At 48.4% G+C, this 16,995-nt stretch overlaps 1 protein-coding gene across 1 annotated transcript in view; it reads right to left on the minus strand.

Annotated features, from left to right (window-relative positions):
- The window catches only part of NECAB2 (N-terminal EF-hand calcium binding protein 2), a 68,777-nt gene that overhangs the window by 13,587 nt on the left and 38,195 nt on the right, over positions 1-16,995 (minus strand). The window contains exon 4 of the mRNA XM_051771304.1: positions 3,322-3,347. Within this exon, the coding sequence (XP_051627264.1) occupies positions 3,322-3,347 (26 nt within the window). The remainder of the gene's footprint in view (positions 1-3,321; positions 3,348-16,995) is intronic.

The following is a 16,995-nucleotide window of genomic DNA, read 5'->3' on the forward strand; positions in this document are numbered from 1 at the left end:
GGTAAGGTAAATGTGAGAGGATGGTTTCATGTACATTTTTATACTCTAAACACCGAGTCAAAGTCACAACTTGTCCTGCAGGGATGGGAAGTGGTGTGATTCCCATGAAGTTTGGACCATTGCACAAAGGAGGTGCAAGGCCCAGTAGCCCCCACTGAAAATAACTCATGCCCACTTCTGCATTTGATTGTATCTGGTCTCTCCCCTCCTGTTGCAGGCATGGAGGGAGAAGTCTCAAAAGAAATCCTCTTTCCACTCCCTTGACATTCTTTACCACCCAAAGCATCCAAATTCCTCTCAAGTTAAACCCAATTTACATGAGCTGAGTCTGGTCTCACATCTTTCCCTACATTCCTGTCACATTTACACCTCAGCCAACGATCAGAGGCTGAACAAGCTTCTGAGAGTAAAATGTGCCTCCAGAGGAAGAGAGAAGAAAAGAGAAAAGAGAAAAGCTGCAGGCTGGCCCCAAAGCCCACGTTCTCCATGGAGAGGGAGCCCACCCTCCCTCTGTGCCACCCTCGTTCCTCTGCAGGAGTGGAGATCACCCCAGGCTGCACCCCCACCCCAGCAGGGGCCTGGCACAGTCCCAGCTGCCCCTCACTGACACAAAACACAGCCACCACTGGTGTGTCCCGGGGCTGATGGCTCCCTGACACACCTGAACACAGTTCTGTGCCGGAGTTCCCACATTCTGGAATTCCTGTTCGTGATGGGAACAGCAGCAGAGGAGCAGGACAGCCAGATGTGCAGGGAGTTTGCAGCACAGACCCAAAGTTTCCCTGTTTCTGGGTGACTGACACAGAGTAGAGCTGAAAGCTGTTCCTTAAAAGCCACCAGTGCTGCTCCTCAGCACTGAGACACGAAGCGTCACACTGAGGTGACATCTCTGTGGAGTGCAGCAAGACAGAAACTTCAGGAAACAACTCCACTAATTAGGTTCTCTTGGCTTAATTAGAAGTGCCTATAGCTATTTACAGTCTGAGAACATATCCAAAGGGAAGAGGATTTTGGCAGAAACAGGAATGTCACAACATGACTGACAGCAGCTGTTTGCTGTTCCACGATGAGCCAAACAGCTTATTCTCATTGCAGGGTGTTTATTTGTGTTGTTCCTCTGACTTCATTTGGGAAAGAAAACCTGAGCAGGTCTGAAAGGTGAAGACTTTTTGTAAGTCCTGAAATAAAAAGCTGGACTCCCACATTTCAGGAGAAATGAGCTGCTGTGGGCAGAGCACAGCCCTTGAGCCTGAGCAAGGAGCACCTGGGAGCAGAACAGTGTTGGCTTTAACAAAGTTAAAGCTGCTTTAGCCTCATTAATTCATGTGAACACCTGAGAGCAGCTCTTCCAGTCCTACAAGGTCCTTGCTCTTGGCTGCAGAGGCAAAAGTCAATATTCAGAGGAAGAGCATCACTGCAACCCCAGACTGGTGTGGGAGGGGATGGTGCCCCACAGCTGTCCCCAGGAGATGCCATCACCCTGATGGTCTGTAAGAGGTTGATGTGCACCCCCTGCTCGTGGAGCACACTCAGTTCTCAGGACAGTTTGCACCATTGCATGACTGTGCATTGATGGAATTAGAAGTGGCAGGTACAATTTGGCTCCTGTACTCACATTTTCTGGCTTATTAAGAGCTCCTAGCTATGGCTGGGAGCTCCTCTGCCAGTGAAAAGCTATACAACCACCTTTAAGTCAGTCAAGGTGCTGGTGATTGTTGCATTCCTTGGCAGGAAAAAAACCCAGAACTTTTTAAGATGCTGCCTGATATGGATTAACAGCCATATCAAAGTTATCACATAAGCTGCAGGGCTCAAGAAATCCCTTTTAAGATGCTCCCAACATCTTATAATACACAACCCATTTCCAGAGAGACACCACAGTTCCCATTTAGCCAAAATGAGGTTTTATGTTTAAATTAATACTTAGAAGAGAACAAGCAAATAAGAATTTGCAGGCAAGGGCAGGAACTCAGTAGATAACAGATGCAGGCAGGAGCTTGTGCTGATCAACCCTTCCTCCAGCTTCCCACAGGAGGTGATGGGTTTATCTCCCTCCTCTCCCAGCAGCTCCACCCCTGGGAGAGGCAGCAGATGGGATCAGGCTGGGTGACAGCCATGTAATTTTCTGATTTTATCAGAGTGATGGAGAAAGCAGTGTGGGGTCAAGCTATGCCCTTATTACCCCAGGATTTCCTGGCAAAGTTGATGGTACAAGCTGTGGGGTTTTGATTTCTTGGTCAGCTGGCAAGGAGCCCCAACACAATAACAATGGAGTGATGGGAACAAGCCCATCATATCATCAGCAAACCAAAAGGAGTTTATGGAAGTCTTCATTTCTTGCATATCAAAGCAGGGATGACCAGCAGAAAGGGGAAATGTTGCTGCTTTTGCTGCAGGCCTGGATGCTCAGAAAGGTGTGGCCAGGAGTTAAGCACTCCAGGAGGAGAGAACCCTGGGCTGTGTCCTGTTGCAGGCAGACCCACAGACCACCATCAATGCACAGGTCTTTCAAGTGTCAGGACAGGTGCACAGGCACACAGCAACCACCTCTCTGGCTGCACAACCCACCCCCAGCTACCTCTGGAGGCTTTAACTGGTGGCAAAGCAGTGAAGGTCAGTGGTGAACACCTGCTGAGTGGCTTTATGTGCTCTTCTGATCCTGGCACAGGAGAGGAGCAGCAGAGATGGATGAGCCCTCTGCAAGGCCACACACCTCTGCCTCCTCATCTCTTCCCCAAAGCTGGGGTGCAGGAAACATTTCCAATATCGAGCATCCACGAAAAACACACCCGAGTGAGCAGCATGAGACATCTCCCAGTGAGGCAAAGCCCTTCAGGAATCCTGGCAGGAAATTCTCCCTTTCTGGTCAAGGTGTGGGACAAAACATTATCAGAGATTTTCTTTTCAGCCTTTAATTCTGGTGAGCAGTGGGAGGTGCAGTAGGAGAGGTGTACACCTCAGGCAACCTGCTGGAAACAGGGAGGTTGGCCTAGGGACAAACATGTTATGGGTACTGCAGAGGGATGAGGGTTTATTGAGCTGCAGAGCAGAGCTGGGAGCCATGACATCTCCAGAAATTAAACTCCAGCTTGTTCCTGAATGGGAGCCAAGCACTTTGATCAGCTCTGACCCCATTTCTGCTGCAAGAAGATGAAGAAAAGTTTTCCCAATTTTCCTGTGGAATAAGGGGCAAAGCAGCAGGAGGGCTGAGATCCCCCCTGTCCTCAGCTGCCACAGCACTTTGTGCTGGGTTTCATGCATCCTTCAGAGCCCCTCATGCAGCAAGGATTGCTTTCACCCCAAAAAAAGGGCCACACTCACCACACAGCTCCTTGGTGTCCACATTGCTGGCAGAGGGGGAGAACAAGGCAGGGGAGGAAGCAGGAAAAAAAGAGAGAGAAAGAAAGAGAATTTTAATGTAAAGGACAGATGATGGCTACATTTAGGATTCCTGCAGGCTTAACCCCAGATACCCACCTGTAATGTCACCCACCCTCTGGGCATTGCCCAGCCACCAGTGTGGACAAACTGGGCAGAAGGAAGAGCTGGTGCCACTCAGGGCATCCACCCCCCACTGCACCTTCAGCATCTGTGCAGCTGGAACTGGTTCACACGTTATTTTGGATATTCCCTGAGGGGCAGATGGGTCCTTGTGCATCCTCCCCCTGCCCAGAGGGAACCTGTGCCTGAGGGGGACCCAGCACACCTGACATGAACTGCTCTGACCTCCTCCCAAACATCCACCCTGGCAACACCCCGGTGAGGCACTTGATGTGCTGGCATTTGGCACAGGAATGTGCCAAATGTGCCATTCAGTCAGTAAAAAAATCTGCAAAATTTACTTTTCTAGATGGATCAATTCTCCTGTTTCTTCCCCTGCAAAGAAGCTCCTGTCCAGGACTCCCTGCAGACAAAACTGCACCATTACTTCCTGACACATGAACATTTAGTTTACATAACAACATCTCAACAGACGACCTGCTTGGGAAATAAAGATTGCTGCTAATCTCTTTGTGCCTCTGATTCCCACACAATTGTTAGTGCCATTCAAGCACCAGAATGATCTCTTAACAGAATTATATTTTATCAATCCATTTATGTCCAGGAAAAGTTATTTCTTTAACTAAACTCATCCCTGCTCTGTCTAACCTGTCAACATAAGTGGATTAGGGAAAGAGAAATTTTCAATAGCACTTTCATTGACAGCATCTCCTGCAGCCCTGCCTTGATGCCCAAATCAAGGCAAACACCAACATCAGGCCCTGGGAGATGCTGCCTGCCAGAAAGGTGCCACCTGACCCGCCTGCTGCTGCAAAAGCACATTCCTGGAACACACCCCCTTTTGGTGAGTGGTGTTTGTCACGTGTAAAGAAGTCACCTCTTGCCTCAGAGAGGTGCAGGACATGTCTGCTGGCAGACAACAGAGCTGGGTGGGCAGCACGTGCCTCTCTCTGCAAAGGCAGCTTTTGCACGACTTTATCTTCCTCCTCTTCAAGATTCATCATCCTTCTCAAAGCCTGCCAATACTTCAGTGAATCCTACAGAACCCCCTGGGGGTGCTGTGAGCTCTGTTTCCCTGGCTTGGTATTCTCATGGCCAAACCCACTGAACATGCAGACACAAGCCCACCAGCAGAGCCCAGCCCTGACCCAGGAGCTCTGGCAGCCCCAGTGCCCTGGCAGTGTGGGATTGCCAGCACAGAGCCTCAGCAGTGCCCAGCAAACCCAGGGAACCCTTTCCCAGCTGGCACAGCCCCCTGCCAGCCTGAGCCCCACGGCTGCTCAAAGTTCTCTCCAGGGCAGGCCCTGGGAGTTCACCTGCAGCTCTCAGGCACAGCCATGGGAGTCATTTGCACAGCAGCACTGTCCATAAAGTGCTTCAGTAATATTTTTCAGAAGACAGTGTTTATAAACACCTGCTGAAGTGGTTATGGGTTTGCAGCTAGGGCACGTTCCTGAGGAAAAAAATCTATTATTGTATTCCACATGGTTTTGCACTGTAATAATTGATCTGCTGCTGCCAAGAATGGTCTTTTATTTCCTCACATCTTGTCATCCTATTTAACTGAATTGTGCTTGAATATTAGCTTGTCTGAGAAGTTGTTTTTAATTTTAAGCCATCTTTCATTAAGAATAAGATGAAAGAAATTACTGAAGTCACAAGCTGACTTAATAAAAAAATATGATAATGTTCAGATGACAATTTGTCAGGAGAAATCAGTGGGTACTTGAGCAGGATGTTTCCACCCCAAGGAGTGTGCCTGCTGGGAACACTGCTGGCACAGCCACAGCCCCCTTTGTGTTTCTGGGGCTTTTCCTGCCCACTGTGGGAGCTGCACCTCTGACCAGGCAATGCAGGGCATGGGCAGTGCCCAGCTACAACACCAGTTATGAGCTGATCTAGTGGTTTAATGCTTCAGTAACTAACCCCCCCCATGGGCTATGCCAGGAGGATTTTATCATGTAAATATTCAGAATCTGGGTTTCAAGCCCCGTGAAATGGGAGGTGGCACCTTTGTCATCCCCAGCCTTTCGTCCCAGAGCTGCCCTTCAGAAGCTGTTTTTGGAGCAGTCACAGATCACAGGACTTTTCAGCATGAAAACATTTAGATGAGAATTAGTTACCGATTTTTTTCAGCTGCCAAATATTCAACATTCCTGTATGCCACAACAAGCTAAAAAGAAAAATGGCAACAAGTTGTTTTCGTGTTCTCAGAAAAAAAAAAAAAATTAAAAAAATCTTTCAGCCAGAATAACACTTGGCTGTGAATTAGCTTTCAATTTTAACTGTAATTACACTGATAGTGTGACTAATTCAAGAGCTTATTGAAGCCATAATCCAACTAAGCAGAATATCATAATGTTCAAGTTTAAATGAAGAAATCATTAAAGATTTCTGTGCTATATATTTTTTTCTGCATAGTATTTTTTTCTGCATCTATCTGACCTCTTTCTAAAACAAAAGTCTTTCTTTCAAATGAGAAAAAAACCCAAGAAAATTGAAGTTGTTTTGGTTTCAGGTCTTTTCTCTGTTTTCCAGCCACTGAGGCTGTAGCAGCACAACCTGGCACTCCCAGTCTTACCAGGGATGTGCACCCTTTGAGGTTATTTTCCAAGGCAAAGATACACTCTGAAGATCCTCCATCTGCCATTTGAGACCTATTTGCTCCAACAGAGGTACCAGGCAAAAACAAGAGCTCAGATTTCAACCCTTCTGAGAGGTCAGAGCCCAAGGCATGAACTGCTTTGGCCACAAAAAGGACTGTTTATCACTCACCACCCACCACCATTTAAATACAGTGTGATAGTTTGACCAGATAAACATATTGGCAATAGGGAAATAGTTTTCCTTCTGGTTCATATCCAACTATTTCAAAGATTAAGAAAAGACCTCAAAGTGTGACACTCCTCCTGTGCATGTGGGAGTTTAAAGAGCAACGACCCTGCTGTGAGAGCATCTCCTCTGTGGGCTTAATTAGGGGAACTTGCCCAGAGAGTAATTACTGCTGCGTGATTAGTGAGAGGAAGAGGCTGCCCAGAGCCACGGCTGTGCCTCTGTCTACTCCAGAGACCAAGACATTTCTCCCCCCAAAGCCCCACCCAGCAATAAATTGCAGTTTGATGACACCTGAGCTAATGAGGATCCCTGGGAAGTCACATCTTTCCCTGCCCTGTCCCTGATTGCAGATTATCCAGTGGATGGGCTTTTATCAGTTTTCCTGTACTGACTTTTTGCTGCTTTTCTTTTAGAAGATTTTTTCCCTCTCTGCCTGCCTTTCTTGAAACAAGATGCCAGCTTTGACACTTGGTGGCGGGGAGCAGGCACTGCCAGACAGAGGACAGGCTGCAGCAGGGTGTCCAACAGCCCAAGGATCAGGGGCTCAAGGTGAACACCCCAGAGCCAGACCCTGGGGGGGTGATGGTACCCAGGTCACCTCCAGGTCCCGGCTCAGAAGCTCCAGCCACACTGATCCAGACCAGCCCAACACTTGGTTTGAGCAAATCAGTGTTTTCCAGCAGGGAAAAAAAAGGTATTTCTGGAAATTCTCCCCCAGTGTTATTTGTGTTACCTCTTAAGAAGCAAGGCCAGCCCAGCACAGGGAGGGGTCGCCCAGAGAGCATCCCAGGAGCTCTCAGCATGGCACAGCCAAGGATGTCCTGGCCCAGTGCTGCTGCTGACCTGCAGAGGACCCTTCCAACAAACACAGCTGTGACTCTGCCATCCAGCATCTCTCCCTCTCTTTCCCAGCACCTCCTGCCTCCCCAAGGCAAGGCTGATGGCCTCTGACTTGCTGTCATTAACACACTTCTCCAGGCTCCAGCCATGGAGAGGAGAGGAGAAGTTACCTCAGAATGGGGGAGATAACAGGGAGGAGCAGAGTGTGAAACTCCCTTCCTGGGCTCCAGGGAAAGGTGTCCCAGGCTCTCCCAACAGGCAGCTCAATCAGAACCAGGATGGCAATTCAGAAGTTGCAAATACATCAGAGTCTCATCTTCACACTTCTCATGCAAATATCTGCCTGGATGTGCTGCTCAAAAGCTGCTCAATGCCCCACAGCTTCAGCTGAAGATAATCACCCTTTTCCTTGGGCAGATGAAAGGTTTGCATCAGCAGCCCCACGGCTTAGTCACTTCACCAGCACAGAAAATGGAGGGCTTTTTTTTCTGAAATCACGTTCTACTTTTATTTCCATCTTCTATTCACAGCTTTGGGTTTGCTGCAAGGCTTCAAACGAGCACGGAAACAAATTATCCTCTAGCATTAGCCACCTGCAAAACTCATTTTCATTTAGGAAAGACTAAAAAACAACAAGTGCAGCTGGAAAATATTATTATATTTGATGATACGGCTTCTAGTCCCAGCAGCAACAGTGCTGTGTTATCTTAACACCTCAGAAGTGCAAAATGTGCACCCAGATGCCTGCTAAGGGGTCACAGATGGTCACTTTTGATCATTAGTTTCTGAACTCAATTAAACATTTTTACACAAGCCCCAGAGCGAGAGAAATTATTCCAGGCAGAGCAAGCAAAATACCAAATACTGGATGATGGCCAGGAGCTGAATAACTTCAATTCTAAAGAATTAAGTAACTTTCCAAGCCCATCATCGAACCCTTCTGGAGAACCCCGGTAAATTCTTCCCAAGACCTACCCAAGTACCTCCCCTTCCCCTGCCCACTTGCTTAAAGAAAAGCCCAAAACACTCTTATGGTATGACTTAAAAATGGACTTCCCAAATCTGAAGTGCCACATGCAAAGGAACAGCAGAAACCATATGTGAAGGCTGTCCACGACCAGGAGGACATGGAGCCAACTGCAGCTTCAAACGACAGGCAGAGAAGGACTCAGAACATATGTCAGTTCTGGCTTCCATCTCCTGAGCTGTGGCAAGCTGCAGTCGGGGCTCGGGTGCCTGCCTGGCTCTTACTTTGAAGGATGGTTTTATCTCTTGCCAAATGTCCCTGCTTCCTGCACGACCCAAATTTCAAATGTTTCGTGGTGTGCTTCAGCAGGAGGAAACCAAAGGTGCTTGTCCTGGTGCAGGCACAGCTGCCCTGCTCACTGTTCAATAAACAGAGAGAGCACTGAGCCTGAAAAAACCCAGCAGGTCATTTGGCTCTGCTTTTTCCAGCAGGGCAGAAAGTACCACCTGTCTGAATTCCCAGAGGGAATGGAGGAGAGCCCGTTGGCATGAGCTGACAAAGGTTCACCATTCACTCCAGACAGGGGCTTCTCCAAAATTCCATGTTCTGTGAAACAGGCGGGGTTTTGCAGAGTCCATTTGGATCACCACCTGACTGGGACACTTCCAGCACTGGAGCACCAGGATTTAGATTAAAGCTCCTACAGAACAGCTCCCATGGGGACCCTGAAAGGGAGGAAAATGCTGCCTTCTCCAAAGCAAAACTAATAACTTTGTCCTTCCCTTGGCATGTGCTCCATCACTGAGCACCTGGGGAGCACAGCACGGGCCTCTGAGAGCCCAGCAGTAAATCAGGTTTTCTCCAAAGCCCTGGGACCACAGAGAAGAAAAAACAGGGACAAAGAACTGCCCAGAAACAGAGAGAAGTAAAAGGAAGACAAGAAGGATTTTTATGAAGTTTCACATATGGATTTTGTATTACAGAGTCTCATCACCTGTGGTTTGGGACTGGGGGTTGTAACACATTCCATGTACTTTGGGAGATGGTCTCTTTCCTCCTACTTGCCCTTGCTATGGGCAGGATTTTCATTCCCCAGTTTGAAGGCTGAAATCTGGTGTCCTCAAGGATGTTCTGCTCACCTAAATGCAGGGTTCAGCACCTTCCTGCTCCTTGCACCTCTTTCCTTGGGATTTAGGCAGATGATGACCAAGATAGGGACAGTTTTCCATCTGTTCCACACTGTGTGACAACTATGGCTCATACTGCTCAGCAAGACAGAAGGTGAGCAGCAACAGGGCTGCACAGCAAACCTGTATTCAGGCTCATTTTAAATATTAATATTTCAATATTTAAAATATTTTAATAATAATATTTTCATACGGCTTTCTCTGCAGCTCCTTGCCTTTATGAGCCATCTGCATTCTCACTAACACAGACACTGCCCAGTAGCAGTTTCCAAACCAGACTCCCACGTTCACTGAAGTGCTGATGCCCAAAGCTGTGTGCTCTGCAGCTCGTGCTTTGCTCCAGAGCACTGTGGGGCAGCAGGCTCCTCATTAAAAGCCACTAATCTGGAAAATGCTGATTTTTCAAGGTAAACTGAACTGACCTTCCACACAAACAAGCACAGTAAATCTGGCAGGCTCAGAGCAAAACACGCTGCTTTACTCATCCTGCTTCAAGGCTGTTCCCTCCCTGCACGTGAAGCTGCTGCAGAGTCCAACAGGGAGCACAGGATGGATTGTTCTGCCCACAGGAGCACAGGATGGATTGTTCTGCCCACAGGAGCACAGAGAGAAACCAGGAGGTCCCAGCTCTCCCTGCCCAAGCCAGCCCAAAGCATCTCAGCCATCCACATCCCTCTCAGCATCACAAAAGATGCTCCTCACGATGGGGAAGACCAGGAGAAGACCTTTACTCCCTTCTCCTCCTCCTTGTTGGGGAAGCCCCTGGGCAGACCCCTGGGCATGGTTGGTGGCTCTCCTGGGACAGTCACACCCTCACCTTAGGGCCACTGTGCAGCCCAGGGTGTGGGGTCCACAAGCAGACCTGCCCACTGGCATCCTCCCCACCATGGCAGAGCCCGAGCTCAGCTCAGAGCAGCTCTCATGCCCCCTCAGTAAGGTGTCTGTGTTACAAACCCTATTCCAGCTCTGACTGCAAAGGAAAAGCAGGGGGGAAAAAAAGGATGGTTAGCACTGAATCCTCACTCCTAACTGATACCTCATGAGGTTGAATTCCCCAGGTGGGTTGCTCTCCCTTTGGAGAGCAACAGGTCCAAAAAAGCAACTTGCTCCACAACCAGTGTGCTGCTGGAGTGCAGAAGCCCTGCCTGGCAGTGTGGGGCACAAAGGGGCTGCCACAGCACTGGACACGAGCAGGAATTGGGGCATGACAGGAAAATGTCTCTTGTCCAGCCAGTGACCCTCAATACAGTTGCATTTCTCTTGTAGCAGTAATAAACCTCATTAAAATGATGCAACAAGGCTATTAAACTTGCTAAATACAATCTCTGAAGCCCCAAACCATCCCAGCACAGGTATGGATGCAGCAGCTGGAGGGAGCTCTGCCCCCTGTGACCCCATCTCTGCTGGTCTTCTCCCATGGGATCCATCCCCACCTCTCCTGGCACAGCCCCTTACCTCCACCACGCTCTCACACTCATCACAGTCCCCAGTGAAAGGGGTTTGATGTGGATTTTCCTGGCTTTGAAAAAGGGAAAGCTCTTCAGCAATGACAGCTCACACTTCTCAGGGGCTCCCACAAGTGACCCCTGCCAGCCCCCACGGACCCCCCTCCCCTCCCCAGGTGTGGGCACGAGCTGGGCACGGGGGGTGAGGAGCAATGAGCCTGGGGCTTGGTTTGCCTGTGCTGGCAGAAACATTCCTGCTCTTGCTTGTGTGCTGATCAACCAGCAAGGGCACCTGTCAGGGGGGAGGACAGAACACTGCTTTTTGCAGCACAACTCTGCTTCTGTTTCCTTTCAGGGACTCAATATTTACCATAAAGACGAAGGCCATCACAACATAACACATTATTTGCTGGTTTCTCATCTTCAAAGACTGCTGCTGTATTTCAAGGCTGGTTCAGCTCCTCACTGCCTTGGCATACTGACGTGTTCTGCAGCCACAGACACTTATGAAACACGGGGTCACAGCTAACCCAAGCCTCCCTTAACCCAATTTCCTACATACAGCCAGAGGTAGGGGCCAGAAATAGCACAGTGAAGACCCCACTTGCCTCTCCACCATCCTCAGAAGGTCCCAAGCTGCAAACCATCCCCGACACAGACCAGATGCTTTCTGTCATCAGTAGTTTCAAGACAACCAAAATAACATCTTCTATGTGGTGAAGATTTTACAGAACAAAACACCCAGCTCCAATCATCAAGGGCACCAAGAAAAGTGACTGAATATGGATAAAAATGAAACCACGGTCTGGATGTTGTTGGAAAACATACTCTAAGCTCTCACTAGTTAAGAGAAATATATGTCACTTTAAAAAAAGGCAGGAGCAATAAACTGGCACCTGCAGAGCACCAGACATTTGTTTGTTCATTCAGCAGCAGCTGCAATGTGGCATTTCAGGCTGCCAGTTGGTGCTACCCCCTCTGCTCTGCCACATCTCCAGGGCTGAGTCTGGGCACAGCACATGGGCTGGGCTCAGCATCAGTGGGGCTCTCCCCTCCTGCCCTGCTGCTGCCATAAATGAGCATCCCCAGTGCACCACAAAGGTGCAACTTTCCACAAAGGGGTGACCACGAAGCCAAATCCCCAGCAGGAGAGCCCTGAGGGCAGAGCTGGGCTGGGACAGCACTGCCCTCTGCAACCCCCCTGGGACAGCACTGCCCTCTGCAACCCCCCTGCCATAGCACTGCCCTCTGCAACCCCCCTGCCATAGCACTGCCCTCTGCAACCCCACTGGGACAGCACTGCCCTCTGCAGCCCCCCTGGGACAGCACTGCCCTCTGCAGCCCCCCTGGGACAGCACTGCCCTCTGCAACCCCCCTGCCATAGCACTGCCCTCTGCAACCCCCCTGGGACAGCACTGCCCTCTGCAACCCCCCTGGGACAGCACTGCCCTCTGCAACCCCCCTGGGACAGCACTGCCCTCTGCAGCCCCCCTGCCATGGCCAGCCGGGCCACCCAGGCTCTGCATGTCAAACATTGGTGCAGTTGTTCATGCCCATAGAAGAAAATTTGGGGTATTAAGGCAAGATCATCTTGCATCTCTCCTTGTACCTTGTAAAATCACTTCACAGCATATTAAAATTAATTAATGTCTGCTTTGACATTAATTAATTAATTAATTAATGCTTTGACACAGTTGGCCAGAACCTCTCACCACTCATTCACAAGTGAAAAATCTCTTGAAAAGCTCAAGAAAACTCTGAACAAGATGACAACACAATAAAATGCCTGTTTATAGCACAGTTACTATCCTGAAAAATATATCAATGCAGCACACTAATTTGCTAACCCTAATCCAACAGTTCCTAAGCACAGTTGCCACCTTCAGTAAAACAGACATTTAATACAGTATGAAACATTTTCAAGTCTCTACATGTGCCAAATTCCTCATAAATTGCCTCTAAACCCTCCTTTTTTTTTTTTTTTTTGATGGATGACTTGTTCTTGAAAATGTCACTCTGCCCACAAGTGCATCAAAGAAAACAGAAGGCAGGTTTAATTACAGCCTACAAGTATCTTAACTGCTAGGTGGAATGGCACTTCCAAATTTATTAAGTTGATGATCACTATATTCACACTGGGGCACAGTGTGTGCATACACGGGGTTATATCCCTCTTGTTGGATTTATCCCTGGGCAGTGCCAGCCAAAACTGGGACTACAGGCCTTGGAAGGCTGGGTTGGCCATGCCATGGCCAGCACAGAGGCACCACAGGCCACCCTTCTGCTCTCAGGTTTCCCACCCAGCGTGATTTTTTGATGATATTATCATCGTGGTGCATTGAGATAATGGATTATTTAATTTGGACATCCTGGCCCCACAGAGCCAGCCTGGATCCTGCACCACAGCCCACTTGTAAACCCAGCTCTTCATCTCCCACGTGCATTTCACCAGCAGTAAATACAGCAGTTAACAGCACATCTATTTTGTTGTCAGGCTTGTTCCAAGGGATCAGCCTGGAGACAGCTTTAAATACCAGCTGTTTGGTGCCTTTGGACCGCTGGGTAATGTCAACCCTGTTACTGGGAGAGCTGCAGTTTGCAAAACAGGGATTTCCTGTTGGAAGAAAAATATAAAATAAATAACAGGAAGGAAAAAAATGGTTTCAGCCTATGATGCTCATTCCCAAAATCATGCCATAGCCTTCCTGTCATGGAGTGCTCACTGAAGTGCTTTAAAAACCAAAGAAACAGAAAGTTGTCCAGAAGGGCTCCCACCCCACTGCAGCGAACACGAGGGCACCAAATACCCCTGCAGGGAACCTGAGGGTACCAAATACCCCTGCAGGGAACCTGGGGACACCAAACACCCCTGCAGGGAACCCAGGGGCACCAAATACCCCTGCAGGGAACCCGGGGGTACCAAACACCCCTGCAGGGAACCCAGGGGTACCAAATACCCCTGCAGGGAGCCCATGGGCACTCCCAAAGCTGTGCTGCTTGTCAGTGCCCACCACAACAGGGACGAGACCATGACAGGCATGTGAATGCAGTGATAAACGAGTTATAAAGGTGGACAAGATTTAAGTATGCACAACAGGGACTGGAAATCTGCCTGGATTTCAGAGTGTGTCCGTGCTGGAGCCTGCAGGGCTGAGTGACCCAGGGAAGAGCCACTTCCATCAGGGACTGAGGCCCTTTCCCCACGGTGCTGCTGGGGTCCTGCTCTTCCTTGGGCAGGAAAGCCAAGGGATGCTGTGATTTTTCACTTTCACAAAAGAAGGCCAGTGGCACAATAGCTCTGCCTTGCAGCAAAACTATACTTCAGCTGCTTTTTCACAAACTCCCCTCCACTTCTTGGCCCTCTCGTATCCATCAAAAGAAGTAATTTTTAACCCCTCATTATTTCTTTTAGCTCAATTTTCAAAGCAAACTATTAAAGCAAATAAATACTCTTTCCTTTTTTGGGAAGCAGATGATCTCTCAGGTTTTTATGCACAAACTGTCAACAGTACGACTGACGAGCGAATATTTAACATTTTGCCTGTTTCTACTTGACATGGAAGCCTGGGCTAATCTGATTTCTGTTTGTAATCTCTGTAATATTGAACTGCAAAAGAGACAGGGGTAAAGTAATTGCTTGGAGCTCAGCTGAATGGTTTGCTAATTGCCAGAAGCAAATGGCAAGATATTGAGAGCATGAAGTAAAATTAAATCAGCCTTCTCCTTCTTTTAGATTTTGCAGGTATCTTGTTTAACAACAAGGTTATATCCAGGAGAGGAAGAAATCAGAGCATCAAATGTGTATGTCTGGATATCTAACACAACTAGCAGGGAACTAGTAAAAGAATAGTGAAGCAAGAAATCCCTGGACTCTGTTGTTGTATTTTCCTCAATATCTTTGTTTCTCCTGTATTCTCTTCTCCTGCCATTGGAAAATGATATTAAAAAATCTCCTGTTAAATCCAGTCCCAAGGCAGAGAGCTTGCTCTGCCTCCCAAGCAGCAGCTGGACACCTCTGCTGTTTGGTGCTGGTGCCCTGTGCAGGTTTACTCAGAAAAAAACACAGGGATACATTTCTAAGACTGGATTTGAAAGCAAAGTCTCCAGTCCCTTTGAATGCCTACATGACTCAAACACAAGTGGCTGATTAGAATTAAAGATCTTAGTCACTTTTACGGTTTTAATGCAAGATTTTGGTATCTTTCCATTCCCTGGAAAACTTTAATACAGAATGGCTCTGCAGTGTCAAAAGGAGGTGCTGAGCCGCAGTGCCAGGCAGAAAACTCTCTGATGTGATGTGATCCTTCTTCCCTCCATCTGCACAGATAAACCCTCCCTGGTCCTCGCCCTCTGCAGCAAACCCCAGCCTGCTGCTCCCAGCCCAATCTGTCTGGCTGTCAGATTAAACAGCTCTCCCCAGGGATCCTGCAGAGAGCCTGCCTGGGAAAACACCTGGGAAATAGGATTAGAAATAGAAAAATGTTCTCAAATGTTAGTTCAAACAAGATTCTGTGCAGTTTTTCAGCTTTGTGTTTCTCCCAATGACCTTCCCAGCGAGTGATTTGTTTTTTAAGCCCCTTTTCTTTGGTGAGGCTGAGAGGTTTTGGAGCTCTATCAGCACAGCACCAGCATTGGAACCAAGTATTTCTTCACTTAAATGAAAAGCAGAGCACAGTACAGTTTAAGTGACACGTTGGTACAGAGAAGAATAAGCTAGGACTAAAAAACATCTTCCATATAAACAAAATCCCCCAAATGCCCATGCTCTTGAGAGCCAGAAATTAGAGCCAGACATGTAATTTTTGTGCAATCATTTTGTCCCTTTCAGAAGAGACAAGAACTGTCTCTTGAATCAGTTAATCAAAATCTCAGCTGATTAAACAACCCGTAGTTTGTTTCCCAGAGAGCTAATTGAGAACATTTGATATTCAGAAATGAAGTTGGTTTCAATGGGCACAGCCATCTCCACAGTGCAGGATTCAGCTCCCAGACAAATCTGGCACTCCACTGAAGCAGGTTTGCAATGCAAATGGCCAAGATTAGGGAGGGGGAGAAAAAAACAGGAAAAAAACCCTCAATCATAATCATCATTGTTCCTTGCCCAAGAAGTGAAAGCACTTTCTGTTCAACCTGGAGAGGACTGGGCTGCAGAAACCTGGAGAAAAGAATGGGCAGCAGAGCATTGCTCCAGAAGTGTCTCTGGCCACAGTGGACCCATCAGATGGAATCTTCTCACACCAAAGGACACCAGAACTGATGTGGGTTGTGGGAAGGCAAAGCATCTCAGAGGATGTGTCTGGAGTGACTGTGGCATCCAAACAAAGCAGTAACAATGGACCTTTCCCAGCAGCAGGACAGCAGGACAGGAGGACAGCAGGACAGCAGGCTGCATCACCAAAGGTACTGGAGGTGTTCAGGCCTGGAGCAGGACTGTGTGCTGGAAGGAGGGTGTGGGGAACCTCCTCCTCACCTGTGCTGATGTGAAGCTCCATTTCTGCCCAGGTGGAAGCAGGGGGTGTAGCTTTAGCCTGCACTTGGCTGTTCCTTGCTTAATATTCAGGAACAGATTTCGAGCTCCTTTACCTTTGCCTCTGACCCTGTCAAAATGTCACACTGCTTTTATGCAACAGCAAACCAGGAGTTTTCAGAGCTCAGAGAGCTGCAAGGCTGCTACCAAGGCATTTTGGCTCCTCTCACAGGGAACAGCATCAGTCTGGACCCCAACTACACCAGCAGCACCTTGCCAGCATCTCCTCCCACTCTTTGGCTGCTGTTAGCTGTTGTAGAGCATTCAGCTTCATAGCCATGGGCACAGTGTTTGTGTAAATCAACTTTATTCTCTGGGTATCAATGCATTTAAAGTCACAGAGAATCAAAATTCATAGATGGAAGCTATCAGACCCATTTTGAGAGCTTCTGGCCCAGCAAGTGCCCAGATGATGTTGGTAAAAGCAGGGGCAGCACAAAGCTCCCAGCCTGTCCTCACTGGCTTTGCAGGTCTCAGCATTCAGGAGCTGAAGGTGCTGCTGGCAGCAGCACAGTGCTCTCGGGGCTGACCTGCTCTGCTTCACAGTGGGACTAATTAGTGCAAGCAGAGAAGCTCATCAGCATCATTACCTGCTCCTGGGGTGGCCCTGCACAACCCTGTTCCCCCAGCTCTGGAGCTGAACAGGTTGGTAGCTGCCCTGTCCATATCCCACTACATCTCCCTAAAGTGATC

The sequence above is a fragment of the Manacus candei genome, unplaced genomic scaffold, assembly GCF_025592945.1.
Source record: "Manacus candei isolate 608988 ecotype Guabito, Panama unplaced genomic scaffold, ASM2559294v1 h1tg000131l, whole genome shotgun sequence".
NCBI lineage: Eukaryota > Metazoa > Chordata > Aves > Passeriformes > Pipridae > Manacus > Manacus candei.